General features: G+C 34.3%; 1 protein-coding gene across 1 annotated transcript; it reads left to right on the top strand.

Annotated features, from left to right (window-relative positions):
* The first annotated feature begins 1,352 nt into the window (after nt 1-1,352).
* Nucleotides 1,353-8,282, top strand: LOC129226992 (uncharacterized). The gene is made up of 2 exons (XM_054861621.1): nt 1,353-1,871; nt 8,247-8,282. Exons 1-2 carry the CDS (start codon nt 1,353-1,355, stop codon nt 8,280-8,282), a joined length of 555 nt encoding a protein of 184 aa, XP_054717596.1.
* The last annotated feature ends 9,711 nt before the right edge of the window (nt 8,283-17,993 follow it).

Genomic DNA, 17,993 nt, shown 5'->3' with positions numbered 1-17,993 from the left:
AGCTAATAAGTTTTGGTGTAGGGTTGCCGAAATTGCTCCGTCGCCAAGGTAAGGTAGCGGGTTGCCAGAATGAAACATTTATCGCCGCGACCCGGTTACCGTAATTCTACCAAAAAGTCACACCATGAGGTCCAGTAACTTTTCCCTAGCATGTACGAATGTTTTTTACTTAAAATAAAAAAAAAAAAAACATTTATATGCATTCAACGAGTATAAATTCCACAGTTGCCTATAATTTTTAAATTTTTGTACTTATTTCATCGATAAAAGTTATAAAACATTGTATATCTTGAGTGCAAATAACATTTTAGTTCCATAAAAACACTTTTTACTTAACTAGTAATTATTTTAACGACTCTTAAGCATTTTATGTACAGTTGCTTTGTTGGCGAGTATCTTCTCGCCAAGTACCTGTGAACAGCAGATGCGCAAGAATAAAGATTTGCTATTTTTATGCTTCAATTTAAATACTAGTATGCCTGCGTATGAAATCATTTTAAAACATTGATTACAATACATATGAATCCATAAATTTTCAGTCATAACAGAACACTTTTGTTAGAAACTGAAGTGAAGAGAGGTCCAATTGAATGATAGATGTGTGCACGAGAAATCGTTAGAACACTGAAAAATAAAATTAAAATCAGTGGAAGTTTAAAAATGGTGCTGTAATGCACAAAATGTTTTTGGCTCTGTAGTTTTCTGGTAGTTTAGCAAAATAAATGTCTTTTTTATGAAGAAAAGGTGAACTTCTTGGATTCTAGCACCACGCATTAAGTAATGCAGTCCTGATAAAATAACTCATTGTTAGAATTTGAGTTTGTATTCAACATAATTTTGGCGTCCGCGACAGGACGGGTGCTTGGAACTTGTATAAGAAGATGGATTTAACTACATTGAAAGCTCAGAGAAAAGGACTGAGGGCGTCTTTTACCCTCAGTATGAAAAAAATTGAAGCTGAACTTTTGAAGGAAATTACTGGTTCGGATGAACTTTTAATTTTAAGAAATCAGATTTCTGACAAATTCAAGCGGCTAGATGATTGTCAGAGCATAATATCTGAGCTGTTGTTGAAAGATAAAAATGCCGAGGAGGCTTATTATGAAGATTGTGAAGAAGCAGAAAATTATCGGGACAAGTTTATTCAAATTTGCTCTCTGCTTGATTTAAAATTTGAAAATGTTCAGCGTAATGGTAACATTAGTAAGCGCAACTTTAAGCTTCCGACGATAGAACTTAAAAAGTTTAACGGCGAAGCAAGAGAATTTTTAAATTTTTGGAGCCAATTCAAGAAAATCCATGAGGACAAGGGCATTGATAATGAAGATAAAATGCAGTATTTAGTTCAATCGATGGAACCTGGTTCGAAGGCAGAAAGATTAGTGCTGAGTTTTCCTGCTACCGGAGAAAATTATAGTAGAGCAATACAGCAGTTAAAGGAAAGATTTGGCCGTGATGATCTACTGGTGCAAGTGTATGTTCGAGATTTATTGAGACTAGTTATGAAAAATGCTGCCACAGGACGGGGGAAGGCTGATCTTCCATCCCTCTATGACGAATTGGAAGGAAAACTTCGTGCGTTGGAAACTCTTGGACGAACCAAAGAGAAGTATGGAGATTTCTTGACACCTTTGGTTGAGAGCTGTCTGCCGGAAGAAATTTTAGTAACATGGGAAAGAAGCCGTAACCATGATTTAACCGAAGATAAGAACTGTCGCACTTTAGAGCAGTTAATGAACTTTCTTCGCCAAGAAGTCAATGGAGAAGAAATGGTTCGCCTCGCAAGAACTGGCTTCGGCACGAACTCAAATTTGCGCAAACGAGAGCCCACAACTGAGAAGGAAAGCGACCTAGCGACAGCTGCAGCGTTAGTAAGTACTGAGAAAAAGGGTAAGCGATTTGAAAGTTGTATTTTTCGTGGAAAAAGTCATCCAAGTAAAAGATGTTTCATTGCAAAAAAGATGACTGTAAATGAAAAACAAAAAATATTGTTAAAAAAGGGCGTTTGTTTTATATGTTTTAATTCAAATCATATTAGTAAATATTGTAATGTAAAAAGAGAGTTAAAATGCAATGGTTGTGGGGAACCGCATTTTTGTGTAATGTGTCCAAAGCTAGAAGACAAAAGTTGTGAGTCTAAAGATGTAGTTTCTAAGTCTGAAAATTCTCTCTCTAACTTTGATAAAACTCAAACTGTATTTTTGCAAACTCTGTGTGTTAGGATTAAATGTAATAATCGAGAAAAAATAATTCGGGCTTTGGCAGATTCTGGTAGTCAAAGTAGTTATGTAAGTCAGAAAGTTTTGTCTGAGCTGAAAGCAACTCCACTTCGTGAAGAAACAGTGATTCACTCGTTATTTGGGGGGAGGGAAACGAACCCAAAACGGCATAAGATATTCACTGTTGAAGTGAGGGGTTTGAAAGGGTCTTTTGCTTGTAGTTTTGAAGCTCTTTCTGAAAGGAAAATTTGTAGTTTTATACCAAAAGTTAGCAATCCTTATATTTTGAATGAATTAAAGGAAAAGAATATTGAAGTTTCTGATTCCCTTTGTAAAATGAAAGAAATTGATCTTTTAATAGGGGCAGATGTTTTAGGAAAATTGCTGACGGGACGTTCAGTAGATTTAGACTCCGGCCTTACTGCCATAGAAATGAAGCTTGGGTGGACTGTTATGGGTAAGCAAAACACTAATGAGAAAGATAATGTTTTCAAAACATTATCGATGCATGTTAAAAATATTCCTTTGAATGAATTGTGGGAACTTGAAAGTATAGGAATAACAGATCCCACTTGCAATGTTAATAAGAAAGCATGCATAGGAGAACATTTAGCTGAATTTGAGGATAAATTGAAAATTCTTCCTTGTGGAAGATATGAAGTAGAGCTTCCTTGGAAGCATGATTTTTCGAGCTTACCAGATAATAAGGATTTAGCCTGGAAAAGGCACGAAAAAATGATTAGTAAGTCAAAATGTAATAATTTTCTTGAGGATTACCAAAATGTATTCAAAGAATGGGAAAACTTGAATATTATTGAGCGCGTGCCAGATTCGGAATTAGAGAATAAGTGCCACTATCTACCACATAGACCTGTTATAAAAAAAGATAGTAAGACCACAAAAGTTCGGCCTGTTTTTGATGCTTCAGCATCCCAGAGAGGTAAGCCTTCTTTGAATGAATGCTTGTTTAAAGGAATGAACCTCATTGAACTAATACCAGATATTATTGATAGATTCAGGTTGTATCCCATAGGGCTAAGTGCAGACATTGAAAAGGCATTTTTGATGTTATCTATTGCTCCTGAACACAGGGATTTTCTTCGATTTTTTTATCCTTGTGATGAAGGTCCGCTGATTTACAGGCACTGCAGGGCCGTGTTCGGCGTAACGTCGAGCCCTTTTTTGTTGAATATTTCTATTGCTCATCTCTTTCAAAATAGTCCTCCTGAATATAATGAGATTGCACAGAAGTTGAAATGTTCTTTCTTTGTGGACAATTGTGTAACAGGGGTTCATAATACCGAAGAAGAAGCAAAGTTCATCGAACAATCGCAACTTATTATGTCAAAGGGATGTTTTAACTTGCGAGGGTTTGAAAGCAATGTAGTTTGTGAAAATGTTACTAAACATTCAGGGGAAACGTCTGTATTAGGAATTTTATGGAATTTGGATAATGACACTCTAAGGTGTAATATAAATATAGAAGCATTGACATGTGACACAAAAATTACAAAGCGTTTAATTTTATCAACAGTGCAAAAGATTTTTGATCCCATCGGCTTATTAAGCCCTACTACATTGCTTCCTAAACTGATACTGCAAGATGCTTGGAAATTAAAACATTCCTGGGATTTAGAACTACCCCCTGATATTGTAAATACATTTTTGAAATGGTTTAAGGAAATTTCATTGCTAAAAAATGTAACTTTGCCACGATACATGATAACCAATTCTACAACTGAACTGCATGTATTTGTGGATGCTTCTAAAGGAGCTTACGCGGCGTGCGTCTACGTTCGATCAATAGTGGAAAATGAAGTTAAAATATATCTGGTTAGGGCTAAATCTAGAGTAGCTCCACTAAAACCACTGAGTATTCCTCGGTTAGAGCTCATGGCTTGCTGCATAGGTGCTAGACTTTTGAATTCTGTACTAAAAGCACTCGATTTTCCGAATTTTAAAATCTCACTTTGGTCGGATTCAAGTGTTGCTCTTTGGTGGATAAAACGTCAGGAAAATTGGTCAGTTTTTGTTAGTAATAGAGTGAAAGAAATCAGGGAATTGACTCAACCTGAGTTGTGGAAACATGTTTCTGGGAAAATGAATATAGCTGATGTATTGTCACGCGGATGCAGTCCTAGACAATTTCTTGACTCCAAATGGTGGGAAGGACCGACCTGGTTGAAGTTGGCACCAGAAAAGTGGCCACCAAGTGAAGTAGATTGTGAGCCCAAAGAAGTCGACGTGGAAAGAAAGAGAATAAAAATTACCACTATTGATTTGAACCAGGACGCGCCGTTTTGGCCTCCAATAAAGATTTCTAGTTATGAGAAGTTCATAAATGTGTTCGGATGGGTTTTGAGATTTGTAAACAATTGTAGAAAAGCTGATAAATGCAAAGACTCTGAGCTAACTATATCTGAAATTGAAAATTCTGAAAAATGTTTAATTCTTTTAGTGCAAAACTTTTACTTTTCAGAAGAAAAGGTATTAAATGGTATCCATGTTTTTAAAGATCATGACGGCATATTAAAAGTTGTTACTAAGATCACTTGTAGAGAAGATAATAAGTCGTTTTTGAATCCTATTTTGTTGCCAGATAAATGTGAATTGTCGAGACTCTTGATTGAGTCCATTCATCGAAAATATTGTCATGCGGATGTTCTAATGATGTTATGTATCCTGAGGGAAAAATTTTGGATTTTGAAGGCACGTAAAACTGTAAAAAATGTTTTGAATGATTGTGTAAAATGTAAACGTTTTAAAACGAGGTCTTTAATGAGCGAACCACCACCTTTACCACCAGACCGTGTGGCAGATTCAGTTGCGTTCGAAGTGGTTGGAATTGATTTAGCCGGATCACTTTTCCTGAAATCCGGTGAAAAGGTTTGGATCGCCTTGTTTACTTGTGCAGTATATCGCGCAATTCACCTAGAGTTAGTGGGTTCTTTATCTTCTGATGCTTTTTTGTTAGCACTTAGGCGTTTTATAGCTAGACGCGGAAGACCTAGCACTATTTATTCGGACAATGGGACTAACTTTAGGGGTACACATAATGAATTTTCGAAGCTAGATTGGGCTAAAATTTTAAGGGAAACTTCTACACCAAAGATTTTCTGGAAATTTATCCCCCCCACCGCCGCATGGTGGGGAGGCTGGTGGGAGAGGTTGGTTCGTGTTGTTAAAGACTTACTAAAACGAACTCTTGGCAAATCAGTATTGAATCATGATGAGCTGAACACATTAATATGTGATTGTGAATTAGTCATTAATTCAAGGCCTCTAACATATGTGTCGGAAAACCCTCAGGAGTTGATTCCTCTCACACCTGCAATGTTCCTTATTGAAAACCGAAGTTCTGATGTTACAGATATTGATCATGTGGATTTGCAAAGTCTAAGAAGGAGAATAAGATATAGATATAAGCTGTTCAATGATTTAAGACAGCGTTTCAGAAAAGAATATTTAGGCCAATTAATTCAAAAACACAATGAGAAGCCAACCCGAGAGCCAAGAGTTGGCGAAATTGTTTTAATTGGCGACGATAATAAAAAACGCGTGTTTTGGCCTTTGGCGAAAATTATTGAATTGATTCCTGGACGAGATAAAAGGGTTCGCGCTGTTAGGCTCAAAACTCAAAATGGGATTTTTGTTCGTCCAGTGGAACGTGTTTACCCATTGGAGATACGTACTGATGATGAGGCGGTTGCAATTTCCGACAAAGCCATGATTGTGATGGAATCAAATCCTAAGGAAGGTGTTCAGAAGACTTCTGTTGTTAAAAAGTGTTATCCTGTTATTGTTCTGGAAAAATATACCAGATCTGGAAGGTGTGTGAAAGTACCAAAAAGACTGGATCTTTTAAATAATGAGTGTTACATGTTTGAGACCCTTCCCAGAGTCTCAAAGGGGGGAGGTATGTTAGAAACTGAAGTGAAGAGAGGTCCAATTGAATGATAGATGTGTGCACGAGAAATCGTTAGAACACTGAAAAATAAAATTAAAATCAGTGGAAGTTTAAAAATGGTGCTGTAATGCACAAAATGTTTTTGGCTCTGTAGTTTTCTGGTAGTTTAGCAAAATAAATGTCTTTTTTATGAAGAAAAGGTGAACTTCTTGGATTCTAGCACCACGCATTAAGTAATGCAGTCCTGATAAAATAACTCATTGTTAGAATTTGAGTTTGTATTCAACAACTTTAAACTATTTGTACATGCCCGTCATTTTAGGGAATAAACATCAAAATACATGAAAAATGCAATTACATTACATTTTAACATCCGGAAAGAAGTGGGTAGAGGGAATTTGAATGATATTGATAGACCTATATTTGTATCCGTTATATATATATTTATTTATTATTATGCGGTAAAGGAGTTGGAGCCTCTGATTTGTTGCCCCGACTTCATAATAAGCGCCGTTGCGTCGTCTGAAAAATATTTAATGCCAAAAGAGCGATTGCATGCCGAAACGCGACAACTTCCCAGCCAAACAAGTCATCTGAACTGGGAAACATTGGGTCCCAAGCTTATTTCACTGAGACATTTGCTATGGCTCCCTCCATTAGTATTCCTTCTCAGTGGTTTTACGCCTCAGGTTTTCCTTTATTTTCGATCACAACGTGCATTTTTTGACAACATCGATAAAGAACTTTCCGGTATTTAAAACAACAAGCAACAATCTTATTTTTCAAGAAGCTTGCAAAATAATTAAGAGTGATAACAAGAAATGCGAGATAAGAAGTCGAGTTCATCTTAGTTATCACTTAGTTTATGAGAGACGACGAGAAAATAAGATACACTCAAATTATAGAGGCTATCTAATTTCAAGGCCATCAAGTTCACGTTTTTCGATGAAAGTGCCGCTTGATTATGAAATCATTTCTTCACCTCCTTCTTTCCATATGTGTTTATGATACTTTATTTGGAACTTTCCTGTTTTATATGTACGTCACTTGGCGAATTATTAATCTTAGAGCTTATTTTTGACTTCATTCACATTGCCATCGCGTATGACCATACGCGATAAACGTACATAGAAGCTACTTGTTTCGTCATAGCATACATTAATTTGCAATGGGGTGGTTTCCTTCAGTCAAAAGTACTACTTTCAGTCCTTGAAATGGATAGAATGAGCAAAAAAAAAAAAAAAAAAAAAATTACATGGACCCAGAAAATACTTTCATTTTCTCAACAGTTTTTTTTTTGTTAATTAATTTTTTTAAATGTCCGATTTTTCTAATAAGGCGTGGTCTTGATGACGTCACAAATGATGCAATTTCGCGCATCTTTTTAAATTAATTTTTTAAAATGTCCGATTTTTCAAACAAGGCGTGGTCTTGATGACGTCACAAATGATGCAATTTGGCGCATCTTTCTACTACGTTTCCACGTTATGATAATCAAGCAGCGAATTAAAATTGCGCTCTACGCTTGCTATCAACCCTATGGTTGCCAATACACGTGAGTAAAGATGCGAAGTAAACATTTAGCTCTGTGAGAGTGGCAACACAGAATGGCATTTCATCATTTGTGACGTCATCGCTGAGAAATAAAAATAATTAAAGCTCACCGATTTAAGTAATTTTTTTTAAATATTAAACTGAAACAAATTATTTAAAAAAATGGTCAGATCCCATGTTTTTAAGCATGCTCTTTCAGAAAAAAATACTGTTGAAATTTTGGAAACGACTTCATTGTAAACTGCGCATCGTTAAGTGAAACAAATCTTGGTAAAAATTTAAAACTCCGTTAAATATAAAATTAATTCGCATAATAATTTAATGAAGCCATCAGGCTCCCTCCCGTGGTGAAACAAAACTTGTAGAGTGTTTTTCTAACGAAAGTAATGTTACTGCTGGATTGATAATATGTTAGCTTTTATAAGTCTTCCAAACCCCTGAAGGAATCCGGGTTGGATACACAGTGTGAAACAACATTAAAATGCTCCAGGACAAAGCTATATTATCCGCCGCATAAATATATAGAGTCATTAGTAAGCATTAACAGTTCTCTTTAATCTTTTTAGATTAGAAAAAGAGGAATCAACATGGCGGCGACGTAAACATTATTTTTTGTTTTCGCCAAAGTATAAAGTAAACAAGCCCCAAGCTAATGTGTAGAAAGTTTTCAAACCTTTCATAGAAAGATAGAAAACGTCGATTTTCTCAAACATTGAACTTTTTAATGTACATTCATGCAAAGTGTACTGTAACAAATGCTTTTATGACAGGACTGAATTCATAGCCAATAAGATGCTGTAGCCTGTGCTTCAGTAGTTGCCGCTTCAAGTTTACTTTTGTACTTTGAAGAAAGAAATGAACAATAATTATGTGATTTTTTGTTGGTACTTAATGTAACTACCATATTGAATCAATTTTATCCATCACTTGAGGTTTGGGAAAAAATGCATAAACAATTGAACAAATTGAAATTCTAGCATTTTTAGAAAATGAAACGATAAAGGCATTGAGTTTCAAGAGAGGTAATTAATATTGTAGTAACACACTTTAACAATATACTTCACTGTGGCCACTACTAGTGCGTTTAAAACCTTGAAGTGCTGGAGCACTAGCCACTACTGGTGTTTTACCTCATTACTTTCTTTTTACAAAAAAGGAAGTATTGTATTCGTGAAAAAAAATTTCACTCAAAAATCGACCTTAGTTTCCATTTTACTCAGCCTCGAATGAATGATGAGTTTTTTTTTTCGACCCGACCACGCGTGGATAAGTGCCTAAGAACGTATAGACACGCGAAATATCCATTTTGATGATTCCCGAGTTAGTTACAACGAATTTTTTCGTGACGTCTGTATGTACGTATGTATGTGCGTATATGCGGATGTGCGTGTGTGCGTATGCACGTATGTATGTCACACAACTCAAGAACGGTAAGTCCTAGAAAGTTGAAATTTGGTACGTAGTCTCCTAGTGGGGTCTAGTTGTGCACCTCCTCTTTTGGTTGCATTCGGGTGTTTTTAAAGGGGTCTTTTGCCCCCTTTTTTTGGGGGGGGGGATCATTGTTAATTTCGATGTAAACTCAAGTGGTATTATTATTTGGCGGGCACTTGGTGATATATCGCCTGTCTTTTGGTCGCCAAGTTTTTTCGCCAACTTGGCGACAAATTTAGCGTTTTTTTTTTTTTTAAGTTTAAAATCTGGTTTCAATTTGGCCACTGTTGGTGATATTTAGAAAGTAAACTATTGAATCACATTAAAATTTTCAGTAATGGGGAAATGACATTAAATTGGAGTAAAAGGAAGTCATGTAATGCACACATCAGCTCGTTTGTTATTTGTATTCACGAAACTTTTCCACCAAAACTTTGACCCAAATTTCCATTTTACGCATCCCCGAATGGATATTGAGTATTTTTTTCCGGCCCGTTTTCACATGCATATGAACGATGTGTCGATGAATGTGTGAATAATTGAACTATGTGTTTTGAACTACTCTGAGTTTTCTCGTGACATCTGTATGTGTGCACGAATTTCGCATTACTCAAAAACAATATGGCGTAGAAGGTTGAAATTTCGTATGTATAGTCTGTACAAAGTCTAAGTGTGCACATCTTCCTTTGTTTACATTCCAATGTAATAACAAGAAGTTCCGTCCAGAACTAAGCGAACCTACTTTCCCGTAAACCAATATCGACTTCCTGGTACCTAATTAATATTCTCAAAATTAACTAAAATCGGAAATTCTTTTAAAGATTACTTTTTAACATTTTAACCTGATTTCTAGAAATAAAATACGCCTTGCTCATCTGAAGAAAAAAGATGGTAAAAAAAAAAGAAAAATAAATAAATAAATAAAAGAACAAATTAAGTAGTAGCCCTTTTAAACAATGCAGCTAATACATTTATATCCATTTTGAAAAATCTTGATTCGCTTTCAAAAAATAAATAAATAAATAAATAAACAAAAAAATTAAATTAAAAAGAATGAAAAAGGAAAAAGAAACCTTCATGAAAATAAATACATTGTCAAAAAAAAGAAAGAAAGAAAAAGAAAATCGGTTGTTTTTTTTCTTCTGTTGCCAAAAAATAATTTATAAAAAATGAATGAATGTACATTTAAAACAATTAAAAAACAATGAAATGTCAAGTTGACAAAATAATTTTCATTATAAAAAAAAAAGAAAGAAAGAAAGTAAGAAAAATCGTCTGCGCATATCTTTATGTACAAAAAATAAAAGACTCCGAATTTCTCTGTCAAACACTGACACTGAATACATAAAATTTCGCGTGAAAAAAAAAATCATATTAACAATAGTTGTTTCAAAGTAAAAACCATGACTGCGGAGTTGATCTCAGGGTCAGTCTCATTTTGGGGAAAAAGTCAGATTTGGGAGTTGAAGGTTTTTAATTTAAAGAATCAAGAGTCGGAATCGGTCATTTTCCCTAACAGTCTGCAACTCTGTCAATATTTGCGGAGTCGGAGTTGAAGACTTATAAATTCCCAAATGTTGGAATCAGTCATTTTTCCTCCGTCTCTAAATTTTTGCCAAAGGTACGAAGTCGGGAATTCGGGGTCCGACTTATTTTCGGGTATCGGAGTCGGAGTCGACTGCCCTAAAGTTCTAGAAATGGGAATCGGAAGTTTGTCACCAAAAGCTATTTCCAACAAAATTTTGTTTGAACTAAATCCGCCTTTAAGTTCGCGATCTAGGATTGAATTTTAGTCTCCCCATTGGCTCTAATGTTAAAGGATTTGAACTGTTCAAAATTGATTGGAAAATTATTCGAATAATAATAATAATTAAAAAAAAAAAAACATTTTCTATACCGTTTTCTCATTAAAAGATATTTTCTACAAAGTTTGTTTGAAGCTGATTCACCTCTAAATATCAGTTACTATATTCTGGGCACTAAGATTTTTTTCATTCCATGCATTATTTAATACATTTTGGGTAAGTTTTGTTTTGCTCATCCGTGATCACGCCCCTTAGGTTACGTTTTGCAGCACGTATGCATCGCTATCACTATTTGCATAAAAACGTAAACTTAAAATCTTCTGCACCACAATATTTATCGGAATATAATGACATTTTAGAAACGTATTCGGATAATACCTTATAGTTGTATACATGGATTTCAGTAATGACGGTTATGTAAAATTAGAAATTCAACTCTTTTGTTATTAAAATAACCGTATTTGCTGAACATTTCACATAAATCTCCATTTTCAGCCATTTTTTATAAACTGTCTCATAAAACATTACAAGTAATGCTTAAATTACTGTAACTAGGCGTAATGATTAAGAAACAAGTGGAAATCTAAGGAAAAAAAAATTGTGGTGAATAGAGCGGTAAAGTGAAACTTGCGAATTTTCCGTTTAATTCTTTTTTTAATTTTAAATTTCTGAAAAAAAAATTTTTTTTGAACAAATGTTTCTATTGTTTTAGATGTAACAAACATACAAGCACACAAAGTTTTAGAAATCTAGATTAATGGGGTCGTTTCCAAAATTTTAAAAGTATTTTTTTCTGAAAGAGCATTCTTAAAAACATAGGATCTGACCATTTTTAAAATAATTTATTTAAATTTAATATTTTTTAAAATTACTTAAATCTCTGCGCTTTTATTGTTTACACTTCTGTCGTGTGACATCACAAATGATGAAATGCCAGTCAATGTTGCCATTCACAGAACAAAATATTAAATTCGCATCTCTTAATTCGCTGCTTGATTATCATAACGTGGAACCGTGGTAAGATGCGCCAAAATGCATCATTTGTGACGTCATAAAGACCACGCCTTGTTTGGAAAATCGGACATTTTTAAAAATTAATCTAAAAAAACTGTTAGAAAAATGAAAGTATTTTCTGGGTCCATGTATTTTTTTTTTGCTCATTCTATCCATTTCAATGACTAAAAGTAGTACTTTTGACTGAAGGAAACCACCCCATTATTGAAAAAAAAAATGTGTCCACTGTAGCCTTATTAACACGATATATTTGTTTTTCGAATTATTTTCTTTTTGTCTGGCTTTATCAAACTATATGACGGCTTATTTTTCATTCCATGGTACATTTAATCGTGTTCAGCAGTTAATTTCATTTAAAAGTTTACAAAATATTACATAATTTTAGATTTTAGCAAAACTGTTTTTCAGCAAAATGTTAAACAAGCACATGCGCATTTTGTTTAAATAAGTTCACCTAGTTTAAATGAAAACGCTCCACGTATTCCACGTTATGATATTGTGCCCCATGATGAATTAGGGAGAACATTCAACAGCTGATAAGTGATGTTATCTTGAGAAAAAAAAAACTATTCTTTGCTCAGATTTCACGTTTCAATGTTAATCTCGATGAATAACTACAAAAAAGCTTTTTCAGTTTCTAAGCAACTCAACGTTGCAATCCAGATGTCAAGTTATGTGACGTCATAAATTTCGCGAATACTGAAGAACTCGCACTGATGACGTCATTAAAAATAAGAAAAGGGCAAGCTGCAACTTTTGACTAGAAAATTCCGTCGGTAATTTATCTCTCTTTCTACTTAATATTTTATACATGTGATAAAAATCGAATAAGAAGGCTGAAAGACTTTTTACCCTTCTCCCTCATAAGCATTTTCTAGAAAAGGTCATTAAAATCACTTCTTTTGTTGTCCTCCTGTCACTTCTCCTGTCTTTTAGATAACTTTGTCGGTTTTATCACATCGTCGAGCACTTGGAGTTTTTTCTAGATTTTTTGCCAAACTATTCAAAAAGGACTGCCTCCCTCCTTGTCGAACGTTGCAAAAAGCAATGTTGCTGAAATTTAAAATGAAAAATGATTCGCCAAATAATGAAAACTAAGATGTTAAAAAGTAAAATAAACCTCTAAACCCAAACGCATATACCAAGCCATTAAAACAATTAAAAATTCCATTAAAATACGAGCCGCTGTTTGTAATGGAGACGGTTCCGAAATTTTAAAGTTTTTTTTTTTTATTTGAAAGAGCATGTTTAAAAACATAGGATTTGACCATTTTTTAAATAACTTGACGAAGTTTAATGTTTTGAAAAATATATTTTAATCGGTGCGCAGATTTAATTTCTTTTTTTACGCTTCTGCATTGACATCACAAGTAATGAAATGCTATTCACTGATGCCATTAGTGTAGAGCGCAATATTTAATTCGCTGTTTTACTCACGTGTACTGGCAATGATATGGCATGGCAAGCGTAGAGCGCAATATTTAATTAACTTCTGAATTACCACAACCTGGAAACGTGGCAGACAGCAAGCGTCAGCATTTAGCGTACCAGTGGAATACGCGCCAAAGTTCATCACTTGTGAAGTCATAAAAACCACATCCTATTTGAAAAATCGGATATTTAAAGAAAAAAATAATTAAAAATTAAACGTTTTGAAAATAATTTTTTTTTTTTTTTCGCTCCATGGTTTTTTTTTTTTTTTTTTTTTTTTTTTTTTGCTCATTCTATCAACTTCAGGGACCTTCAGATGTGAGTTTTTGAGATATTTGAATAAATGTGTTTAGAACTCCATACTGACGATGGTTAAGCTGGAAGACTTTTTTTCGTGCTTTATTTTCAGCGGAAGCCAAATAAGCAAGTTTGTACAATAAAGCTAAAGTACAATAAATAACAAAGATGCAAAAGAAAAAAAAAACGCCAAAAATTTAAAATTTGCCGTTATTGCGCTTTTTTCTCCCCCTGGCAGAATAATTCCGCTCTATTCACATTGGAAAATTCCAACAAATTCCATTTAATGCAGAAAAATCAGTGCTATCTATTGTTATATAATATTAATATGTACGAGTATTTTCTCATTCTTATATTTAAAGATTTATGAGAAAATGTTGCTTAAAATTGAAATGGTGTCCCCTACTTTTTTGCCGACATGAAATTTCCCTTCTCCTTGTTTTTTCAGTTTCTAACTTACCTTTTGATATATTTAAGGAGGGGGAGGGGAGGATTTTGAATGTCGGCGAAAATTAGGGTAAACAATTGTAACAAACTAAAAGTAAACTAACTAAAATATTAGGGATACATAAAATTCTCCGCCGCCAGCTCAGTCATTCCATCCGAGGACTGCAGTTTCGTGCTTTTTAGCACTCATCTGCCCGGAATAGGAAGTGAATGAGCTGGAGGTGGAAAACCTCTTAAGGAAGATAAGAGTGCCAAACAAACTGGTAACTAATATAGAATTAGCACTGTCCAGACAAGTGACCGAAGCAATGGTTCGGTTCAACTCGAAGATTGAAGGCAAGGTGGTACCGGATGGAATGACTGAGCTGATGGTGTATTTTATATATTTCTGCCTTAGGCCCAGGCTATAGGGCAGTAACTTACTGAAAATAAACTATTAGAGGTTAGATAATTGCTGTGATTATAGAATATTATAATGTCATCAAGTCTGAATACTCATACCAAATTTCAATAGATCCCAATCATGCAAAGTACGTGAAAATTAAATTGAAAGATTCCATTATATACATACATACATACAGGTGAAGCTAATAAAAGTATGTTAAAAAATCGAATTAGTACAACGCAGATAAATTTAGAAAACTTCCCATGCTATTGCTGAAACACATACTAAAAAGAGACTTACAAAACCAAGTTTAAGGAAATGGAGCCAAAAGATTCTACCTCTTTCGTTCCAATAAAGAATGAAATAACAGTTCAACGAACTGCTGCTTAAAATAATACCAAGACGGGTTCTGTTTTTGCAGTGATCCCACAAAATAAACTATCCTTTCAACTCTTTAACTACAAATGAATCACCGACAGTTATTTCGGTTGTTCAGTGTTTTGACATTACTGGAACACGGGTCTCGTTCAAAAATGGGGTCGTTTCCAAAATTTTAAAAGTTTTTTTTTTTTTTTTTGAAAGAGCATGCTTAAAAACACAGGACCTAACCATTTTTTAAATAATTTATTTAAGTTTAATATTTAAAAAAAAATACTGAAATCGTTGCTCTTTCATTGTTTACACTTCTGTCGTGTGACATCACAAATGATGAAATGCCATTCAATGTTGCCATTTACAGAACAAAATATTTAATTCGCATCTTTACTCACGTGCATTGACAACGATAGGGCTGATAGCAAGCGTAGAGTGCAATTGTAATTCGCTGCTTGATTATCATAACGTGGACACGTAGTAGAAAGATGCGCCAAATTGCATCATTTGTGACGTCATAAAGACCACGCCTTGTTTGAAAAATCGGACATTTTAAAAAATTAATTAAAAAAAACTGTTGGGAAAATGAAAGTATTTTCTGAGTCCATGTTATTTTTTATTTATTTATTTATTTATTTATTGAGCAATCACGATTGCTTATTGCTTTCATTTGACTGTTTTTGGCGTTCCTTTGATTTTATTTTCCCACCGCCACCCTCCGCACCATCACCGTCGACCGGCTCCTCACGATGCTGCTCCTAGCGAAAGCCGTCTCCAGGTTGCATCCATGTCCTACACTTACACGCATACATACACAACTAGACACACACACGCACATACACACACACACACTCACAAACACATACACACACATACACACACGCATACATACAGACACCTACAAAAACATACACATACACACACAGACACAAACACATATAATTACACACACATACACATACCCCCCTCCACACACATTCATACACACAACTACCCACACACTTATGCCAGCACACAGACACAAACACACATGCCTACACACAAACACACATACCCCCCACACACAAACACACAAGCCTACATACACACACTCGTGATTGCGAAAAACATGATTTGAATTCAAGACGTCAAAATTCAAATTATTTATTTATTTTTTTTTTTTGATTATGCTATTAATTTTAGTGACTAAAAGTACTACTTTTGACTGAAGGAAACAACCCCATTTCTTTTAACTGTTACGTTTGATCAAACAAATTTGAAACTCTATCTCCTTTCGAAATGTGAAAAATATTTCATCTAAAATAAGGAGTATTTCTCGTCATCTTACCCCGTTTAGCGGGTAACGTAACGAAGAAAGGTGAGAAAAATGACGAATAGGAGTAAACAGTGAAAGAAAGCCCTTTAAAAATACATACAAGCAAGTTAAATTACTTCTCAGTGGGAAGACGTGAAAAAGTCTAGAATGATAAAAAATGAATTAATGGAATTTCCATATTGAAACAAAATTTTGTAAAAATAAAAGGAGCAAATATTTAGGATAATGAAATTAATCAATGTTTTTTCTGCACAAACATAGACTCGTCTGATGATGAATAATACAAGAGATTTCTAATTTTCTTTACTTTTTAATCATTTTCAGTGATAATAATATTTGGGTTTCTCTTTTCAATTTTCTTGCCTTCTTAGTTTTAGCAAATCCTTTTTTTTTCTTTTCTTTGTTTTCCTTCTTTAAGAGCTTGTCTGAAAGGAATTCCAGAAATATGCATGGCAAGAAGAAGCTGAGGTGGAACGGTTGAGGAATAAACTGGCGTTGGAGGTAGGTTTGGCAAACATGATTGAATCTGGATAATGGCATATTTCTTTTTTCCTGCAGAGTAAACATTGTTTAATGTTTGTTTCAATAAACCTCCCAAACCCTGGAGGGATAGATGACAAGCCACTACTTGATCAGTTTGAAAAAAAAAAGTGATATTAATTTGAAGTATAAAATAATGTAAAACTATGATAGTGTGTCACAAATAAAAGTGATATTATTGTGAAGCATAATAATGCGAAACAATGACAGTATGCCACAAATAAAAGTGATAGTATAAAAAATTGTGACACCCCGTACTTGATGAATTTGAAAAAAAAAAGATCTTAACGTGAAAGTAAGAAACCTTATGATTGTATAAGAGTATGCCATAAATAAAAGTGTTAGTACAAAAAATTATAAATTATGACACCCGCACTTGATAAGACTGGAAAAAAAATGAAAAATGGAAAAAAAATAATAATTTGAATTTTGACATCTTGAATTCAAATTATGTTTTTCGCAATCACGAGTGTGTGTAGGTAGGCGTGTGTGTTTGTGTGTGGGGGGTATGTGTGTTGTGTGTAGGGGTATGTGTCTAGGGGTGCGACATCGATGTCGATGTTTCGGAAACATCGATGTTTTTGTTAAAACATCGATGGTTTTAACATCGATGTTTTTCTTTCGATATTTTTGGACCATCGATGTTTTGCTTTCGATGTTTTTCTTTCGATATTTTTGGACCATCGATGTTTTGCTTTCGATGTTTTTTCGATGTTGATGTTTTTGCATTGAAAATTATCATAAAATTTACTCCAGTTCTCTCTTTAGGTAATTAAGTTTACTTATAGAGTTGCCAAATGAAAAAAAAAATCTTTTTTTTTTGCTCCCATTTTATAAGATCAACTTTTCTGCGTAGAGGATGATTTTTGGGAAGATCACTACAAGATAGTAAAGGATTAACTAGAGAGTGAGGAAAAGGTTAAAGCTATTGGAAGAACCTAACACTGGTAGTCTGGTGCCAGAACTTGCAGTCTATTTCAAGGCCCCAGTTCTTAAACTAAAGGGATATCCTATATGTTACTAGGGTGAAAATTATAACTGGTAAGAGAGAGTTGGTAGAAGTTGCTTTCAAGTGTTTGATAGTGATGGCAATTTCTGTTCCATCGGAAAGAGATGTTTCTCTGACTGGTGGGATAGTCTGCGAAAAGAGAAATGCGCTTCTGGGGAGTCAAAGTAAACAAACTTCTTTTTCTCCAAACTGTCAACACCAATATTCGGTGTTACTTATCGACTTCCCCCAGCAAGTCGTTCCTCTATTACTTACAATTTGTGTTTA

The sequence above is a fragment of the Uloborus diversus genome, chromosome 7 (assembly GCF_026930045.1).
Source record: "Uloborus diversus isolate 005 chromosome 7, Udiv.v.3.1, whole genome shotgun sequence".
Lineage (NCBI taxonomy): Eukaryota > Metazoa > Arthropoda > Arachnida > Araneae > Uloboridae > Uloborus > Uloborus diversus.
Note: the sequence above shows the minus strand (reverse complement) of the source record. Positions and strands in the feature narration are given on the sequence as shown.